The sequence below is a fragment of the Rhopilema esculentum genome, chromosome 11 (genome assembly GCF_057945365.1).
Source record: "Rhopilema esculentum isolate cy_ngs chromosome 11, ASM5794536v1, whole genome shotgun sequence".
NCBI lineage: Eukaryota > Metazoa > Cnidaria > Scyphozoa > Rhizostomeae > Rhizostomatidae > Rhopilema > Rhopilema esculentum.
This window is the reverse complement of record NC_142825.1, coordinates 4,876,699-4,895,412: the sequence shown is the minus strand read 5'-3', so window position 1 is coordinate 4,895,412 and position 18,714 is coordinate 4,876,699. Positions and strand designations below refer to the sequence as shown.

Sequence of the window (18,714 nt, the reverse complement as noted above, 5' to 3'; positions counted from 1 at the left end):
GGGGAGGGATTGGAATTGGCATTCAAGTATATGGAGACTAAGAATTCAAAAAATCCACTCAGTTCATATTTTGGATTGAATTCATTGGCATGTTGCAATAAATCCGAACATTTGTTGAGTATAATGCGCCTGCCACAAGTATGAAAGGAGGATATCTGCCTGCTTCTTTCCCGGGGCCAAATCCACTTATAATGCAAATTATAAGAAAAATAAGTACAGCGTATTGTAATAGAGGTATAAATCACACATGGAAGAAAGATTTACACTCTCAAAAAACTTTGAAGACCATGAGGTGGGAAACTATACAATTAATTATGATCAAGAGTGTGTAATCTCTAAATAGAGTACATAGCTATGTCTGCTTTCAGCGAAGATTTATTTCACTATGTCTAACGTGTATCATTTATATAAATATCTAAATTTATTACCGTGAAATCTGTGCCATTTTTGGCACTTACTAATGTTTCCGAAAAAAATATTATCGTGCCTTTTTTATTCCCTTTGGCCCCCCTTCTTCAGGCCTGCGTCCGGCAGCCCGGCTCAGTGCCATTTTTTGTTATAAAATGTCTTGTTTTCTCATTATAATTTAAGAAAAAAATTTTCTTTTTACGGCAATGACTCGACTAACGACTAAAAACCAGGATTGCCTGGTGGTATGGGTACCAAGTAGCTAAACTGTTTATGAAAATAGGCCAAATCACGTCAAAATAGGCCAAATTTACCTATAACACAATGCGCAGGCACAGTAAAAAACAAGCTTAGTTTGCAGTATATCCATGAGTAGACTCTGTAAGCCAACATCTTGCGCTTCCCAAGAATTCTAGAACTTCCTTTTACTGTCATATCTACATTGCCACCTGGCCTTCATAGATCATTAAAAACTTGAGAAAAATGAAGTATTATTCACTATTTATTGTAACTTTTTGCAAATGTGTAGATCAATCAATCTCTGCGATTATGCGTGTTATTGATTACTGAAAAATTTCTAATTCTATTTCAAATTTGGTTTGAAAAAGCAAACATTTTGAGTCATGCTAAAGCTTCTAGCTAGGCACACTTCAGAGTATAAAACGTTAGAACATAGATCGAAAACGTTTAAAATTTTGTACCATTAAAAGATTGTTTGCAAATTCTACTTAGATAAATTGTCCATGGGCTCCGACATAGGTTGAAAAAGGGAAGGAAGGGGAGTTAAGGAAAACTTTAATAGCCATGACAGGAGATTTTGAAAAATTGTTTTGGAGAAAAGTGGGGGGCATGGCCACTCGGCCCCTCATTCGTCGGAGGCCCCATTATCAAAGTAAATACTCATTTAGTTAGTCATTCAAATGTTGAAAAAATAAGCAATAGCAATGACTTCACGTCATTACATGAGAAATTCAGACACTAATCCATTTGGATTAAATCAATCTGATCCATTTGTATTAAATAAATGCCACCTCAAGTGTCTGTCTGGTTCATGGACATATTATTATTATACATTGTATGATTTTATGGGGTTTTAATATCATTTTCGAACATTTCTTTAGGAGCCCCTCCAGCCCAAGGATCTAGTACGCACCTCGCTCACACCCCCATCTTTAGTTCCGAGAAAAGACTTCCATTGGAAGAAATAGTCACAGGGATCTGAGGTGGTGCTGCCTTTTGGAACCGAAGAAAAGATGGAGGCAGAAAAGTCAAGTACAGAGTGGATAAAACACCTTTCCCTTCATAGTGGTTATTTCCATGAAACTCTGCGTGACTGGCAGTCAGTGGGATCTACTATAGACGCGAGTCAACTGATTTATCCACTCTTTATTAGGTAAGTTCGCAACAATTGACCGGGTTTTTTGCCAAACACAAGGCCTATGATGGCATATTGGCAACAACGTAGGAAACCATGTATCAAAATTGGCACCGTCGCGAAAGATTTTTTAACTAACCTGGACAAATTTCACTTCTAATCAATAAAATGACCATGCACATTCAAGACGAGAAAGGTGAAGAATCCGGTTCTGATCTGATTAACCTCGTGTCATGAACGTTGTAGAGTTTTTTGACTGCATCAACGAATCACAGGTCGCTTAGGGTCGGGGAACGCTCTCCTAGCAATATGACATCAACCAAAACATGGTACCTCTCCGGATTGTTCGTGTCCTCCCAACACTGCGTCCCAGTGTAGCATTCAGGTTCACGTTCGATGCTCTGTTAATATGTATGTAGAAAGTATAAGGCTTGTCGAAATTTGTCGGATTTTACTTTTACATCATGCAAGAATGCAAAATTTCATATACAAGATACAAGATACAGTTTGGTATGCAGCAAAATGTAAAACTGCTGAAAAACTTTTTATACCCTTAAACTCATATTTTGGACTAGCCTGTCACCCCCACTCCTGAATAATTATTTGTGGATATATGATTCCCCAGTTTATTCCTGAATATCTTTTAATGGTTCCAAGCAACATTGGAACATGCCGAATGTATCAGAGACTAGAAAATTTTGTTTCTTGCGCGAACAAGTTCATTTTGAAAATTTGCCCTTGTTAGAAAGCTGCATAAACCTGCCCTAGTCCTATGCAGTGGCATAGCCATAGGGTGGACTGCCCATCCCAGTTTTCTTGAAAGTCGATTTTCAAATTTCTCAAAATCCATTGAAAACCTTTTTTGGGGGGCATGGGGGGTGGAGTTGGGCTGATCAGATTGATTTCGATTTTCGCACTGGAATTAAGCCACTGTTACCAAAATTGCTGCTTGAGAAAGTTTCTTGTCCAAGGGCATGGCCGAGAAAATTGGTTTTATCCACCCCAGCTTTTTCAAGCTGGTGACGCCACTGGTCTTATGGACCATAGCAAGGAAATGTTTTGATGGTGGTTTAGCACCAACATTGCCAAAATGAGGTGCTAGCGGAAAGTGCACTGAACTAGAGGAATGACCAAGAATAACTGTGGAACAACCCACTGATCTCTATAAAAGACTTTTTGAGGTCAGTGGAGATAACAACAAAACAAACAGAACTAGTGGCACTAGCAACATTTAGGAATGGAAACCCAAGGAAGCCCAATGGTGACCAATGAAGTAAATTGTGTAAAGACAATTCTTCAGGATATTGGGAACACAGTTAGTAGTTTTTACATTTTTGACTTTTGGGAAACAAAGTAAAATTATGTCTTCTTAATGAAAATAGACCTAAAACCAAGTAGGCCCCTAGCAGAAGGCTTCAAAAGCGAGGATAAAATTTTGGATAAAAATTCCTCCAGCATACGATCTGTTAGTTCCAAGCTCATTTCCTAGTTGTTTTGCTAGTTCTCTCCTCATTCCTGGTCGTTTGGCTAGTTCCCCACTAATTCCTTGGTCGTTACTTTAGTTCTGCAGTCATTCCTTGGTTGTTCTGTTAGTTCTGTGCATGTTCCGCTAGTTTCTTGTTTTAGCAGCCTCGGCTTTAGTACTAGCCCTGATTATAAATTTCATAGTGGTTAGCTGTGTTTAACAATGTTGTTTCTTTTTTGTGTCCATACATTTACAAGTGGCATATATCTTAGTATATGTACTGTGATAAGCTTGAGAAACCTTGTTTTTAAAATAAGTAGTACGTTGGAGAGCTACCTGCTCAAGTGGCTTCAAGAAATGGCCAGACTAATATGCAAAACTAGAGGCTGCTTTCAAAATTTTCTAATATTGTTATATTTGTATGCTTGCTCTGTTACGTAACATTTTTATCTTGCAGCTCAAATGATTCTACAAAAGAAGAAATAGCCTCAATGCCAGGGCAGTACAGGTAACATTTTAATATCAGTATTCAATAATAGAGTAAAAGAATCCACCTTGAGCTAATTTTCCTGTTTGCCTTTGCCAATCACAAAGTGAAGATATCAAAGTTTCAAAATTAACAATTTTTGTTGAAATTTTTAATTTTTAGTGCAAGTTTATTTAGAAATGTATCCAATGTCCTACCATGTATCAAACGCTCTGTTGCTAGTAAATCTAAATTTGAATTTTATGCATCTAGAAATGAAATTAAAAGATGCAAAGAGATTTTGAGGACCGAAAATTTTTGCTTGAAGCTGAGAGAATCAACTATCTTCATTTGTTCTAAATAGGAAAAATCAAATTTTAATAGTATGATTTTTTTATTGTGTACAAATGTTTTCTTGGAAAAAAATAATTTTGTGCCATTTTACTGAGAATAATAATTTTGAATATTTCCTAGATGATGCTTCAAAGTTCTATCCAGATAGATACTTATAACTCTTCCCTTGCTTTGCACTTTTGCTGTGAAGATTTCCAAGTTCCGTCATTTTTCCATAATAGAAAATTAAAGGATAAAATTAATAGCAAAAGGCTTAACCAAAATAACATACAAGTAGACATTGGAAAGACCCTGGGGGCACTGAAAAAACAATAAAAATTTAAGAAGAGTTACAGGGCAAGCAGAAATGACTGGAATTGACTTGATTGCCACAAAACCACTGAACATATTTTTAGTAAGTTAGTTAGATAGTTCACCCCTCCTTTGTTTTTTTTCACAAAAATAAATATCCTCTTATATCTATGATAATTGTAACTTGTAAAAACTTCAGAGGCTAAAGGAAATGTTTCCCTTATGCAAAAAAAGTAGATAGTGCTTCTGTCCAAGTCACCCCAAAAAGTTCACATCACTTTGTTTGCCCTGGTATCTGAAATTTCATTATCTTCCTGCCGAAAGCCATATTTAAACCCCAAATCCATACATATTTTTGAAATAAAGAAAAATTTGTCATGGAAATAGGCTGCTGAATGTAAAAGAAAAAATACTGAAGGTTTTTATATGCCCATTCAAAGAATGTACATGCCAAGTTGCTTTGTTTTGCAATTTTTGTTTATCAATTAACATCAGGACTACTGATGCTCAAAAATTATAGTACACTCCTGACAGTGGATTTTTTCAGCAAACCAACATTTTAAGGTTGCATTTGTTTCACAATGGGGTTGTCCAAAAATTGAAATTAGTTTCTTTTGATGCAAAGGTTCCCTTCAATAAAGGTGGCTATATTTTTGTTTGCAAACTTGTAACAGATACAAACATTTATTGAGTTAACTCTATCAAAAGTTGAGTTAACTGCAGATCGCTTTAGAATCAGAGACTTTATCTCTTATCACCATCCCCTTGCAATTTGTTTTAGCCAAGGTCCTTAGACCCATTAAAAAAAAGCAGTGCATTTTTTGCTTTTTGGATATGGCAATCTTACTTCTGTGCTCTTTTTGTCGTAAGTGAAAATAAGGGGAGGCCGGCCTCAATTAAAACTAAAAGCTGTTTTACAATGTAAACAACAGCCTACATTTTAAGATTATTTTCATTTTCAGCCTGTAATATTGTTGTAACGGAGCCATCGAAAATAGGTAATAACACGCCATTATTCGAAGGAAGAGCTAGTAATTTTGTAAAACTTACCACAACCAATCAATATCATCTGCATCTATCCTTTTACTTTATACCTTTATATCTTGTAAAAAAGTTTATTTCCATGTATCGCCCAGGAAAACATTCCAGACAAATTGGCTTCATAAGTGCTGACGAATGAGATTCTGACTTTAAAATTCCCGCCAAAAGCAAGCTAGTCCCCAGGCTCCACTTATGGCCTTTTTATTATGCTTTTCAAAAAGTTTCTGCTAAGAAAGTCATTTGGAGAAGAAACATTTAGACAAAGAATTAGTTAAGAAGCTCTTTATCAATAAGAAATCTTTTTTGAAAATGTTATTTGGTGGCTCTGTGTTATAATGCTAGGCCCTTAGAGTACTTGCAAGTTGCAACGCTTGTGTAGAAACATCACGAAACAAATATTTTTGCATCAGCAGTTTTTGCTTTAGCGTATTGACAAGACATTCCCTTCCCATTTCTTTGATTTATTACCAGAAGTGCGTGTGTTCATCTCTATGCGACTAGACAATCATTGAAAAAAAGATATTTTCTTAAAAATTCACATTACTCAATCAGTGCGGTGTTTTGATCCTAAAGCATAAAATACTATTCCAGTAAACACCAACGAATCAACTTCTATCTACAGCCTTGAGAAACTCTCTAACCTTTATTCTATATCAATAATTTTCAAACCTGATCGCAAAAGAGATATCCCGGGAGCTTGATAGGGTTTTTTCCAACTATCTGCGTCTCGGAAGTATTGATATGCTACAGTTGCTTTGTTCATCGCAAGTTTCAGCATCGATCCTCAAATATTTGAATACGTTTCAAATTTGTTTTAAGTAGGCTGTACCTTATCGTGGTTTATTTTTTTAGGGTTTATTGTTTGCTATTAAAAAAGATTGTATTGCTAGCAGTGGCGGCTCGTGACTTTCACAGTTAAGAGGGCAGACCATCAATATTGCGATAATCGATAGAAAGGTCGAGTTTGCAAATTTTTCACTGTATTCATGGTTCGATGTTGATCGTCATGGAGCGCAGAAGAAAAAGCATTTATAGATGTGGTTATTGTTTAGCGATGATGTCATTTTATGGGCAAAATTTTTTTTCCTTCAAATAAGCCAATCACAGGCCGCGTTTCGCAATGCTCGAGGTCGAAGATTAGCTTGTGCGCATGTCGGCTAGGGGCAAAAAAACTTTGCCCGTAAAATGACATCATCGCTCAAGGCACAAGCGGGCCAGAAGCGAGGCTAAGGACGAGACGGGATAGCAAGGAGCTTTTTCTAGAAGAGCTACAAACTTATATAATTAACCACAGTAAGACTATCTTCTAAATTAAACATGAATATCATAGATTTCCTTTGAATCTTTTTTAGGGGGCATTGCCCAAGATGCCCATTAGCAAGAGCCGCCACTGATTGCTAGTTATTATTTTTGGTGAAAATGTCGTCATATATTTTGTAATTGTAGTATGTAGTGGAATCTGAAAATAGAAAGCTGAAATTTTTTTATTAATATCGTCTGCTAGACTAGGTCTCGATCACCTCAAAGATATTGTTGCTCCGTTGGTTTCGAAGGGTCTCAAGACAGTTCTGCTCTTTGGTATTATGGAAACCCAGATGAAGGTATGTTTTTAGGTTGTAAATATTTTCTCTAACTTAACGATACCGAGCTGTGTACCACGATGAAGGATTTCTATCGTTTATCATCAACTAAGCTTGGCAAGGAAGAGACTGCGACATAGAATTGCGTGTAATTCTTAAATACACGATCACTGACACGATTGTAGTTATTTTTACGATCGCGTGCAAAAACTGATGGAATATAATAAAACTCTTTTAAGATCTGAATATGTTTTTCGATGTCAAACTCAGTGATTTTTGGTTTAGAATTATACAGCTGTTTGTTGACCTTATATATGACCCCTCCATATAGCGACAATGCCTCTGCTCCCACAGATCTCAGTTTATTATATTATATTATATTATATTATATTATATTATATTATATTATATTATATTATATTATATTATATTATATTATATTATATTATATTATATTATATTATATTATATTATATTATATTATATTATATTATATTATATTATATTATATTATATTATATTATATTATATTATATTATATTATAATTATAAATTCATGTTTTTTATATTTTTATATTATTATATTATATAACGACTTACATTTTTTCTGAGTCGCCTATTTTCCTTTCTACAGGATACTTCTGCTTCTAATTATGCTTCAGAAAAATTCAACAAAGTGATACCAGCAGTTAAATTGTTACGAGATAGTTTTCCAAACCTGTTAATAGCTTGTGATGTCTGCCTTTGTACTTTTACCAGCCATGGACATTGTGGTCAGTGGAAATTTGATACTTTGGTGCTTTTGTCAAAATACTTGATTTCTTTGTAACATTTGATGAGCTATTAGGTTTTGTCTAATTTCACATAAAATATCACAGACCACGAATACTAATGCAACTTTTACTGACACTATTTATAAAGTAATTGGTTTTTCTCCTATCCATTTCTTATGAAAAATACCAAGTATCTTGAATGTTTATTTATGTAGTTTGTACTGTGCATGGAACGTCTTTTGAAAATCCGTTTCTCTATGTGCAATATACTTATTTTCCAAGGATATGCAAATCATTTCACCGTTCACATCAGTAATACACAAGACAACAGTAAACCCACCGGTTGATCTTGACTACTAGCAAAAAAAGTAGAAAAATATGTGATTTTTATCAACAAACCCTGAAATAAGAAGCTGCAATCGTGTTTTCTCGCAAAGAGAGGAATATAACTGTCCAATTAACAAAACAAACTAAAAGAGTATGATTGTTTTGCATTCCCAAAAGTAATGTTAATACTCCACGAACTTGGCTCCTTGGATTTGAAACATGTTAACTAAATTTGGTTTGATTCAATATCCTCAGGAATCATAAAGGACAACGGTACAATTGATATAAAGGCAACAACAGAGCTGCTTGCAAAAGTGGCTTTAGTCTATGCAGAAGCGGGCAAGTATGCTCAAAGATTTTCGTAACCCAGTAATGCCGGTTTAGTCCATAAAGATGGCTTGAGCTACCAAATTCTTCTGTTGTTAATATTCAATGCCTTATCTAATATTAGCTTCGAAGCAAGTGGTATTTTGAAGTATTTTATTGCAATACTTATGATTTTTCGTACTTCAAATATAGATATGGTCCTTTTTTCATCTATGTAAAAGGCTTGATAAAACTTTATTAAATAGAAGACTTTAGTTTCTCTAAAGATTTACTATTGTGAATGCTTAAAAATCCTGCTAATATTACGTGGTATCAAACTAGGTTGGTTAAGATGGCCGTTAATATGCATTAAATTCCCCATTTACAACCCCCAATAAAAATTCGGACAGCGATATTATCGGTCAGATATATATTGTGTTTTTTTATTCAAATTTTGTGATTATTTATCGCTGAATGAATTTGATATCCCTTTCAAATAAACGCTTCTGTGGATGTTGTTTTTCCTTTATTGTAATTGCCACATATTTTTCTATCTTTAACCATCAATAGGGTGTCATATTGTTGCTCCCTCTGATACCATGGACGGTAGAGTTAAAATGATTGCGAAAATTCTCGACACACATGGATATCGGAGACAGGTATGTATATAACCATGTTTTTGTTGTAAACCAGTTTTTATTACCTAAATCACAAGCTAAATTATATGACCACGTATTATTACTTATTTTTCTGTGATATATTAAATTGCAAGATTGTCAGTTCGTTCTTATTGCTGATTACATTAGAAAAATTAACATATTACAGTTCGTCAGCTTCATTTTGCTGCTTGTTCCAAACTGTTGTATTAGAATATAGCTGCTTTTTAAAAATGATTGGCATCCCTTCTCTTCCATTCTCCAGGTGGCGATAATGAGCTACAGTGCTAAGTTTGCATCATGTTTTTACGGACCCTTCAGGTATTTGTCAACAATCGGACTTAAATGTTACCCTGGGTACTAGAGCCTCAAGAAACCGGGGATACGATACAACGTAGTGGCGAAGGAGGAATGGATACGGGGGACGGGAAGGAAATATTTCCAGTCCTTACTCAAATTATTATTTTTGTGAGAAGACTTAAAATATATTTCTGAGACTTTGTTATGGAGATTCTGGCGCCCAGGGTAAATGAATTTTCACTTTGAAAACCCTTAACACTCTATATAGTTACAAACGGCTACCTTGTCATTCTCGTTGTAAACGTTGTGAATGTATGTTGTAGCACGTGTCTATTTCCATCGACTCCCATTGGTTGAAAAAAACCTGTCAATCAGTAAATGACTAACTAAATAACAAGTTGTGAACTCGAGCAGTCTGGTAGTAGAGACTTGATTAGAATGTAAGAGAAGCAACACCCAGCCAAATGGTAGTTGTTATTTTTGCAAGGGATGCAGCATCTTCAGCGCCTTCATTTGGAGACAGAAAATGCTATCAGTTGCCACCTGGTGGGAAAGGATTGGCCTTAAGATCAACCGTACGTAATTTTTTTTATATATATGTTATCGTTCCTTATTTAGATTAAAGGCTATTTTGTGCGTTTATATATGAATCTCATTTATACGTTTGTTTGATTCCCTTTTCGCAGGAGCGCGATATTCACGAAGGCGCAGATATAGTGATGGTCAAACCAGGAATGCCATATCTTGACTTGGTTCAACAGATTAAAGCTAAGGTATTGGAAATTTTTCTGCTTTATTTCTCTAAATTTTTCTGTTTTGTTTGTCTATCGATCCGGCAAAATTTTTCAAATTCATTTTAGCTAACAAACATAGGCAAGGCATTTGAATGAAACACGTTCATTAGAATTCAAGCTATATTGACTATTGCAGAATTTGACTGATTTGAACAGTGGTGGACTCTTGGTCGAAAATTGGGGAGCAAGCCTACTGTTTTGATAAGATGACGTCACATTTGTCCACTGTTTTGGAGCAAAAGACCATTGTCTTCAAAAATATTGGGGGGGGGGCGACCGCACCCTTTTTCCTCTCAGGTTTCCGCCATTGGATTCGAAAAGAAGGACAATACTTTTTTCTGTTAGCAATCTTTATTCTCAAGGACAAAGGCTGTTGACATTTTTCGTTAACTTTTTTGTCGATGTTCGGTTAGAAATCGATGCCACATGACAGCAATTATTAAAACATGTCAATATACAGTGGAAAAGAAAGCACGAACGAACTATAGCTGATAACAGGCAGTGCAAAGAATCTTGATGAGGACGTGGAATAAATTTGTTTTCAAAAATCCGTATTGCATTTGATGGCACTTTTCTGCAATTTTTGTGAACTGTTGTGATCTACAGGACTACATAGCTGCTTAGGACCATTTAATGGCTTTTCTTTTGAGCGACTGAATTCTTTTTATATATTTAGGAAGTCCTAGGCCCTAGCCGATACAAAATATTTATGATACAAGACTGTGATTCCTTGTGCTTGGAAGGGCAATGTGTTTCTCTTTCAGATCACCTTCTTTCAATATACTGATGTGAATTTTTCCTCTTTCAGCATCCAGAATTTCCATTAGCTATTTACCAGGTAAGTGTCACATAAAATGTTGTTATATACATGAATACCAATTGTGATCTCTAACACTTTCATTCTCTTACAACAAAGACAAAGATGAAAAAGGAGACATAAACCAGAAATTGGCAGTTCTAAAGCGTTTGATAAATGAAACTTTCCAAAAAATTGAAAGTATTTCACGGAATCACCGCAACGAAAACGTCATTGCGGGATGACCAAAAGTAACACGAAGTTTTTGGTACAGAGACAAACACTATGCTAACCAATTTCACGCATTTTATTCTTTTCTGGTGTTTAGGTCTCTGGTGAATATGCAATGCTGTACCATGCAAGCAAGGCCGGAGCCTTTCAGCTAGAGGCAGCTGTCCTAGAAGCTGTTACATCAATGCGAAGGGCTGGTAAGTGCAAATCAACATCTGGTGTTTTATTGTTTATTTCATGTCGCTTAGCCTATAGTTTACTTTCTCTTTCGCTAGATATATACCATCTTCAAGTCCTGCTCACTAGGAATTGGTAAATACAACCTCGTTATTTTTTCTCTTTTCAGGTGCAGATATTATCATTTCATACTTCACCCCTCTTCTGCTAGAAATCCTGGAGAAGCAGCGGAAAAAGTAAAGTGAGAGCAAAACTTTCATATAACATCGTGAATTTTAGTAAAACAGTTTATTCTAACAAGAACATTTCAAGATTTAATTTATCAACGATATGTACAATAAGATTCCTTAGAATCATCGAGTTTTCCTTAATGCTAGCTGGATTTTGAAAAATCTTTTATAAGGTCCCTTATGCTTGGTGAAGTTGCAACATCGAGAGGTGTAGCACCTGTATCATCTTGTAAATTTGCATTTGCTCCTCTCTCCAGTAGGCCCTTGATAACATGTGCATGTTCACAAACAACAGCTAAACAAAGTAATAAAGATAATCATGTATGAATGCCAAGAATGAATGAGAATATTTGTGACAAATCACATGGAGAATTTAAATAGAGTTTTTAGGCCCTTCCCGAATTAGGAGTTATTATTTTACTTGGAACATGGTCTGCTGTGGCATAACTGAATTATCCTTGATTTTGTGCCCCATGTCGATAAAACAGTATTTCATTGTCACAAACAACCTGGATACAAACTGCTCTAGAAAATTATGTCAAGTTAGAAAACTAGCCTTAAATCAAAATCTTTGTATTTTTGGGTTGCCAACACATTTTTAGATTAGCTGTCCATCGAGGAAAATTTTGTCTGCCTTTTTTGATTGCCGGTTTTCCAATTTCATTCCTTGGTGATGTCCATTTTGTTCTCAAGTATTACCAAAAGCAAAAGAAAAGTGGTAATGCTACATTTATTACAATGGATGGCTACATAGAAGCTTCTAAAAAAGAGAAACTGGAAAAGTTTTTTCCAGCTCCTCCCTTCGGTTGATGGACAGCATTTTCTTGGCAGCAAAGGAGGGAGAAGATCAAATGACATCTCTGAAGGGCATAAAACTGAACACTACCCCTAGGAAAAAGAGCACATGATCTGTATATTCCAGCTGCATGTGTTGTAGAAGCAGTTAAGGATAAAAAAATTCAAAGCATGATTGAAAACCTGTCACAAAGGTTGGATGTTGATAGTCAAGTTCTCAGTGCATTTAATTCATTCATAGCATTAGAAGAAATAGTATATATAGAGAAAGTTAATGGATTGCTATGCCTAGATTTGGATCCAGGTTTGTTGTCACTAGAATCTGCCAATCTCATTGGTTGCTATAGCTGCAAATATTCAAGGACACTACCAATGTGTGTTCTTGTTAGAAAGTTGGCCGAAATGAAAGAAACGTTTGATTATGTAACAGTTGTAACGGTAAGGGTCCTTCCAGCAAGGCCCCATTTTTGTGATGTTGAGAGACTAGTGCTTGTAATTTAATGAAGACACCATCCAGAAACTCATTTGATAAAAAGATGCAAAATTTGCATCCATTAAAACATGCCTAAATTAGATCAGTTTGACCCAAGGACCTATCACTGAATGACTAAAGAAAAAAGAAAGGGCAAGTATAAGAAATAACAAAAGAGAACAGAAATAGTAATAGGAATTTTCAAGGAAACAAACAATGAATATGAAGGGGAGGAGGAAAATTCTGATAACTCACAAATTTAAACACATAGATTCTATGGTGAAAAATGTTACCTTCAACAAAAACTGGTTGGAGCTATGAGAGCTCCATATGTTGCTATTTTTGGCTTGATGACTAATTCTGTGATGGAGTATGTGCGATTTAATCATTAAATAAAAGAAATTTTTTAAGAGATGGCTTTAGAATTTCGCCATTTCGAAATTATTAAAGAGATGGCTCACAACAAATTGACTTTAGAAGTTTGTATTTGACAAATTGTCATAGAAGTGAAGAAATCACACCATCAGATTTTTAATCTAAAGGTAATTCAAAGTTTCCTTTAACATGTTACATACCATAATGAAGTGATGTCTGGAGATCATTATCCTGTATAGGAAAGATAATCAATTATTCTATTTAAACCAGTAAAGCAGACTTAACATAGAGTAAAAGATGGAAAAGTTAAACCTGTCAAAAACAAACCATGTAAAGGCAAACAATCAGGATAATTTTGAAATATTCATAATATGCAATTACATTGATCACAAATTTACCTTGTGTAGGCTAAAAGTGTTAATTTTTTCTTGAGGACCTTTATCACTGGTAAGCAAATACTGGTTCATGACTCAAAAGCCCAAAGAAATTGCCTTCCTGCCTATTGGAAAATTATGAGCTGCGCCAGGGTGACAAGGGGGATCAGCTTACAGGGAGCATGTGGACACATAAATATGCCAGGGTCATTCATTTTTCAAAAGGGGAATCAACAATCAGAAAAATCCTTGCCAACAAAGAATGTTTCACCAAGCTTGCTCAACAGGGATGGTATGATAGATTAACAGAGTACTTTGAATTATGCATATAAAATTCCGCTTCTTTTTCTCAAGAGGCATCTTCAGGTTTGGTAGTACTGCAAGACTATTAAATAGTATTTACTACATTGTAATACTGCTGCCACTCCAATTGTGATTGACAAAACAAGACTGTTAGGATTGGATGTGTACAATAAAATGTTTTTACTAACAGGGACTGATAACCTCTCACCTAATTGAAGAGTCTAAGATAGAAAACAAACTCTTTCTGTCTACACAAGCTGGAATCCTTTGCTTTGATGTTAACAGATTCCAAAAGACCATTACGTTTTGCAACATGTTGGACTTGAGTGTAAATATTGACCAATTGCCCAATCATAAGTCAATTAGCAAGAAATGCAAAAAAATAAGCTACCTGCATATTGATATCTGCACCATTTTTAATCAGTAAGTTGACCATATCATTGTGGCCACGGTCACTGCTCCAGTGCAGCATAGTCATGCCCTTAAGAAAAAATATAAAGATTGCAAGGAAGAAATACACTTATGTTGGTAATCTTACATTTTGAAGAGCTTTCAGCTATTTAAAATGAGAGAAAGCAGATAAGATAAAAATTCTGACCAACCGATTTATAAAATATTGAAAAAAGATCTGATAGGATGAATAAATGATGAAATAGCAAGCAGAACTAACTGTATATCATCTCAACCAGGCCCTCGCATGCTTGATTCTTTAATACTCATTTTCTATGTACAGATTCACTATTGTTGAAGCTTAGTGTCAAAAACTTTACACTGCTGACATTCAAGACAAAGTGTGAATAATTTTTCTATGGTACCAATTTGTTCACAAAGTAAAATATACATCAACAAAGCACAGAACAAATGTGTAAATACATACATTTTCATCTTTACTGTTAACTTGGAAGTTGCCAGTGCCTAACATCATTGCCACTTTACTAACAACATTTTCTTTACACCAATCAAAAATACTTTTATCTTCATTGCTAAAGAATATTTTTTAACAAATTCAACATTAAACATATTTGAAAATGATGAAAATGAGGAAGACAATGTGAAAACTTATATAGTTTAACACGCTTTAGATGACTAATGTAGTTTAACAAGCTTCAAGTAACCCATATTTGGGCTTTCTTTATTTTCAAGAAAAACAAACTTTCAGACAAAAAAGTATTTCAGACAATTAAACTCTCGAACACAATTTTGTCCGAAACTTTGATCGTCCGACAGTTTTTGGCTTTAATGTATTCAATATTGAATTTAAGTCGTGTCTTGCAAAGTTAGCAAAGTTTAATTCTACAAATTGTTTTTGTAGCTTCAGATTCTTTTTGTGGATAAAATCAGCCTTTTGGTTGATTTTATGGCTTTTCGTTAAAGAGTTAATACAATTTAATCCATTTTATGGTACCTAGGTGGACTAGTGGTAGACTGCTTGAGTGGTTGATGGTTCGTTTCTATTTGACAACAATTAGAATACAGGCATCCAGCAAAAAGATCACTGAAGAGGCTAGAGACATCAAGGAAGAAAAACAGCTGGGACTCGTATGATATCATTCTTTGACTCCCCCGAAACAAGTAGACCTTATTTACAGGCTATTTATGGGGTTCATGTCTAACTTTACCCTTAACATTCTTCAAAATTTTCTATGCTTGCATGTATATGTTGCTGATACTGAAAGGCCATTCACAATTGGGATTAGCACTTATTGGAAGAGGATTGGGTCACCTAAAAGTTGAAAAAATTTTAGAGGATATAGGAAGAGGGGAGGAGAAAGTTACATTATCAAATAACATTATCAAAAGTTAACATCCAATTCTGACATCAAAGAAACATTATCTTTCATTTATGCCAGTTCTTAATCTTTCTTTATTGTCTAGCAACTTTTCATGATGATGATCATAATTTTCTTTCACAATATCATGCAATGTTTGTGAAATTGCTTGTCTTTTATTCAATCTTAGGATCTTTCGATTTTTTGCTTTATTTTCTTGAAACGACCAAGAAAATCATGTAAAATCATATAATATTCACCTTATATACTGATCTTCTCCATAGGACATTGTGCTTACTGAAACTCCCATACCATGTCCAGCTTTCTTTGTTTCAGAATCATCTTCCTAGAAATAAAAATTTAAAGCTTCACAAAAATTAGCTGTTGATGTATGTAGCTCCAAGAACAAAATTTATATTTGGAGATTCTGTTTTACCTATTCAGTATTCTGTTTTAAGAAAACATAACATCTTTTGCTTTGATTTGATTTTTTCAGATTTGAAGAAAAAATGATTTCCATTAAATGTCAAGAGATTTAGTTCATATATACTGTACCATTAATGATTCTTCATCAATGTCCCATGTAGGGTCAAGCTCTTGAACAAGAATTATGTAACCCTCTTTTGCAGTTTCTTTATCCATTTTCTCTAGCTTTTTCCACGATTCCCTAAAAAAGAAACCATACAAAATACTTTAATTGCCCAGTCATAAGAAAAAGTAAGTGTTCCACAATTTGAGGCTCCACAATTTTTCATCTTATCCGAGTCTAGGTTGTTTCAATACTCTACAGGTGAAGCAATTCAGGAGACCTTGCAAATGATATTGATTGAAACAAAACATTTTTAACTGCATAGAGACATTTTATGCTCTGAGGAGTGTCAGACGAAAAAGCTTTTAGTTAAAACGTTGTGAAATGTTTGCTTTTTTCAAAGCCATTTTCAAGTTATGTACCGCCAAAAAACTGTGCATAGATTTGTATTTCCTGAATGTAAAAACCATGCATGTTAACAATGGCATTAATAACGGTAATAAACCAAAATCTATTCAAAAACATTAAAATTTCTGTTGTCTCATTGCCCACTGTCTTCTTTCTTGCACTGTTTTGTTTTAATTGTTTTGTAATACCAATAATTACAGCTTATGGTTAAAACAATTTCTGTTTCTGGTTTCTTTTGGTACTTACAGACTAAGTTGAGATTATGTATCATTCATATTCAACATTACCATTTTGATTTACCAACAATATCCCAAAATCCTGGTTTTGGTGTTGTACAAGGACCAGCTGTGGCCTACGACAAAGGATATATTTACACCAGACTGTAAAGTTCTTTTTCTGCTTGGGGAATGCCAGAGACCTTTCGAAGAGACCTTGTATTCGTTGTTTTTTCTTGTTATCAAAAGTTTGAAGTTTAAAGGGCCTCTCCAGCCAAAAAAAAAATTTTTATTAGCATCTGGTGCGTGTATTATGGTAAAGTTGTTGTTTTTGCAAAATTCCAATTAGTTATAAGGCTTTAAAGTTGCACCTTTCAGAGAAAAAAACGACAAAAGCCGAATCAGTTTGGTGACATTCTGACATCACAATGTGCGGCTCTTGTTCGCCATGAATTTCGTATATCTTCCACCGAAGCATGAAGGAGTCACGGTCACGTGTTGATAACTGCATCCAAATCTACAGCAAGAGCTTTTTAGGATCGAAGAAAATATCAAATTTTTACAATCATTCTAACCATTTTACAATCAACCAGTCAGTGACGTCACTGTGAAGATTACAAAATCGTAATCAGCAGGTTCAACTCCTTTAGATTAGCCAATAAAATGCAAGTGCAAAATTTGGCTGGAGAGGCCCTTTAAATGGTGGAATATTTGAGGGGAACATGACCAGATAAACAAATATTTTTTGCAGAATCTACGGCAGATTCTTAACTATTGTTGCAGGAGAACGCGACAAAAATTATTGCGCAGGGAACGCATTCCCTGCACAGACCAAACTTTTCAGTCTGGTATTTACATAGATATACTCTTGCAACAGCTCTGTACTCTTAATTAAGAATACATCATACACATTATTTTGTTGCGTTTCTACCTTCATCCTTACATCATTATCTTAAGTACTGCTGGTCTATTTAATCATCCCAGTAAAGTATTTCTATCTTTGTCAAAGGTTTTTTTTGTCACATGTTAGTTTTGATTTGTGTAAACGGAAATAGTGATGTTTTGCTTCACTCTATTCTTACTTTAATACTAAAGCACTACGCAATTTTAATAATTACGTTTATATATTTATCTAGTTCTTATGATTATTTGATAGATAACAAAAGAATAGCTTAAAGCACAGCATTTCAAAGCGTCATGCGTGGATTCAATAAGAAGCAAAAAAAACTAAAAACGGAGATGTGGAAAATGCAGCTAAAATACTAGTGCAGTATCATTGGTCTTTACTCAGCTTGAAACAATGGAAAAAACATCTTCTTCCTGAAAATGGATTAATTTACAGAAGAGATTAAGGGTTAGGTTATTCTCTAATTCAACAAAAATCAAGAGTATCTGCACGTTAGAAAGATATACAGGAACAAAGCAATACGACGACGAGAATCCAATGTCACGAAATAAAATTTTCAAAATAAATTACATTTGTTTGAAGAATATACTAAATTAAATTTAAAGAATATCTGCACGTTTTGGCTCAAAGTTTTTCATAGAAGCACAATTTAATAAAATGAATTGAAAGCTGAGCTATTTAAACTTGAAATTGTAACATTTTTACAATTTTAATATACTAATATTGCGTATCAGCAACGGCTTCACTCCAACGTCGCTGGGTAACCAACAAACCTGTTTGTACAAACCGTACAATTGTAACATCGACGATTCACTGAGGTTTCGTAATTTTCGTGCATGTTCTGCAGCAATGTTGAAGCGATTATCTTCCATTTCTTTTTCATAAGAATCTAAGCTCTCATAATAGTTAGATGAGTTTCTGATACAATACCAAAATTTCTAATTTTCTGTTTTGTCTGTTAATTTCAGACATTTTGTGGTATCCTCTTTTTAACAAT

General features: G+C 34.6%; 2 protein-coding genes across 4 annotated transcripts; one reads left to right on the top strand and one right to left on the bottom strand.

Annotated features, from left to right (window-relative positions):
* The first annotated feature begins 1,627 nt into the window (after positions 1–1,627).
* LOC135693369 (delta-aminolevulinic acid dehydratase) lies at positions 1,628–11,650 on the top strand. The gene is made up of 12 exons (XM_065211823.2): positions 1,628–1,801; positions 3,706–3,756; positions 6,905–7,001; positions 7,615–7,753; positions 8,336–8,419; positions 8,957–9,045; positions 9,308–9,363; positions 9,830–9,917; positions 10,029–10,115; positions 10,945–10,974; positions 11,261–11,360; positions 11,510–11,650. The coding sequence occupies exons 1-12, from the start codon at positions 1,662–1,664 to the stop codon at positions 11,578–11,580; spliced, it is 1,032 nt and encodes a 343-aa protein (XP_065067895.2). The 5' UTR covers positions 1,628–1,661; the 3' UTR covers positions 11,581–11,650.
* LOC135693370 (acyl-CoA-binding domain-containing protein 6-like) lies at positions 11,595–18,713 on the bottom strand. 3 transcript variants are annotated; one of them, XM_065211824.2, is made up of 8 exons: positions 18,491–18,713; positions 16,883–16,947; positions 16,214–16,325; positions 15,919–16,004; positions 14,767–14,872; positions 14,281–14,370; positions 13,413–13,443; positions 11,595–11,865 (listed from the first exon to the last, which is right to left on the bottom strand). In XM_065211824.2, exons 1-8 carry the CDS (start codon positions 18,587–18,589, stop codon positions 11,714–11,716), a joined length of 741 nt encoding a protein of 246 aa, XP_065067896.2. In that variant the 5' UTR covers positions 18,590–18,713; the 3' UTR covers positions 11,595–11,713. The 3 variants fall into 3 exon arrangements, with proteins under 3 accessions (XP_065067896.2, XP_065067897.2, XP_065067898.2); XM_065211825.2 differs by having other exon boundaries at positions 18,505–18,659; XM_065211826.2 differs by lacking the exon at positions 16,883–16,947 and having other exon boundaries at positions 18,491–18,640.
* Position 18,714: the final 1 nt, after the last annotated feature.

Coding starts and splice junctions, on each gene's coding strand:
- LOC135693370 (XM_065211824.2), bottom strand. CDS start 18,589: ATGGAAGATAATCGCTTCAACATTGCTGCAGAACATGCACGAAAATTA. Junction 16,326..16,882: donor ATTGTTGGTAAATCAAAATG/GTAATGTTGAAT, acceptor TTTCTTTTTTAG/GGAATCGTGGAAAAAGCTAG. Junction 16,005..16,213: donor TTGATGAAGAATCATTAATG/GTACAGTATATA, acceptor TTTTATTTCTAG/GAAGATGATTCTGAAACAAA.
- LOC135693369 (XM_065211823.2), top strand. CDS start 1,662: ATGGAGGCAGAAAAGTCAAGTACAGAGTGGATAAAACACCTTTCCCTT. Junction 8,420..8,956: donor TTTAGTCTATGCAGAAGCGG/GCAAGTATGCTC, acceptor AACCATCAATAG/GGTGTCATATTGTTGCTCCC. Junction 9,918..10,028: donor GATTGGCCTTAAGATCAACC/GTACGTAATTTT, acceptor CCCTTTTCGCAG/GAGCGCGATATTCACGAAGG.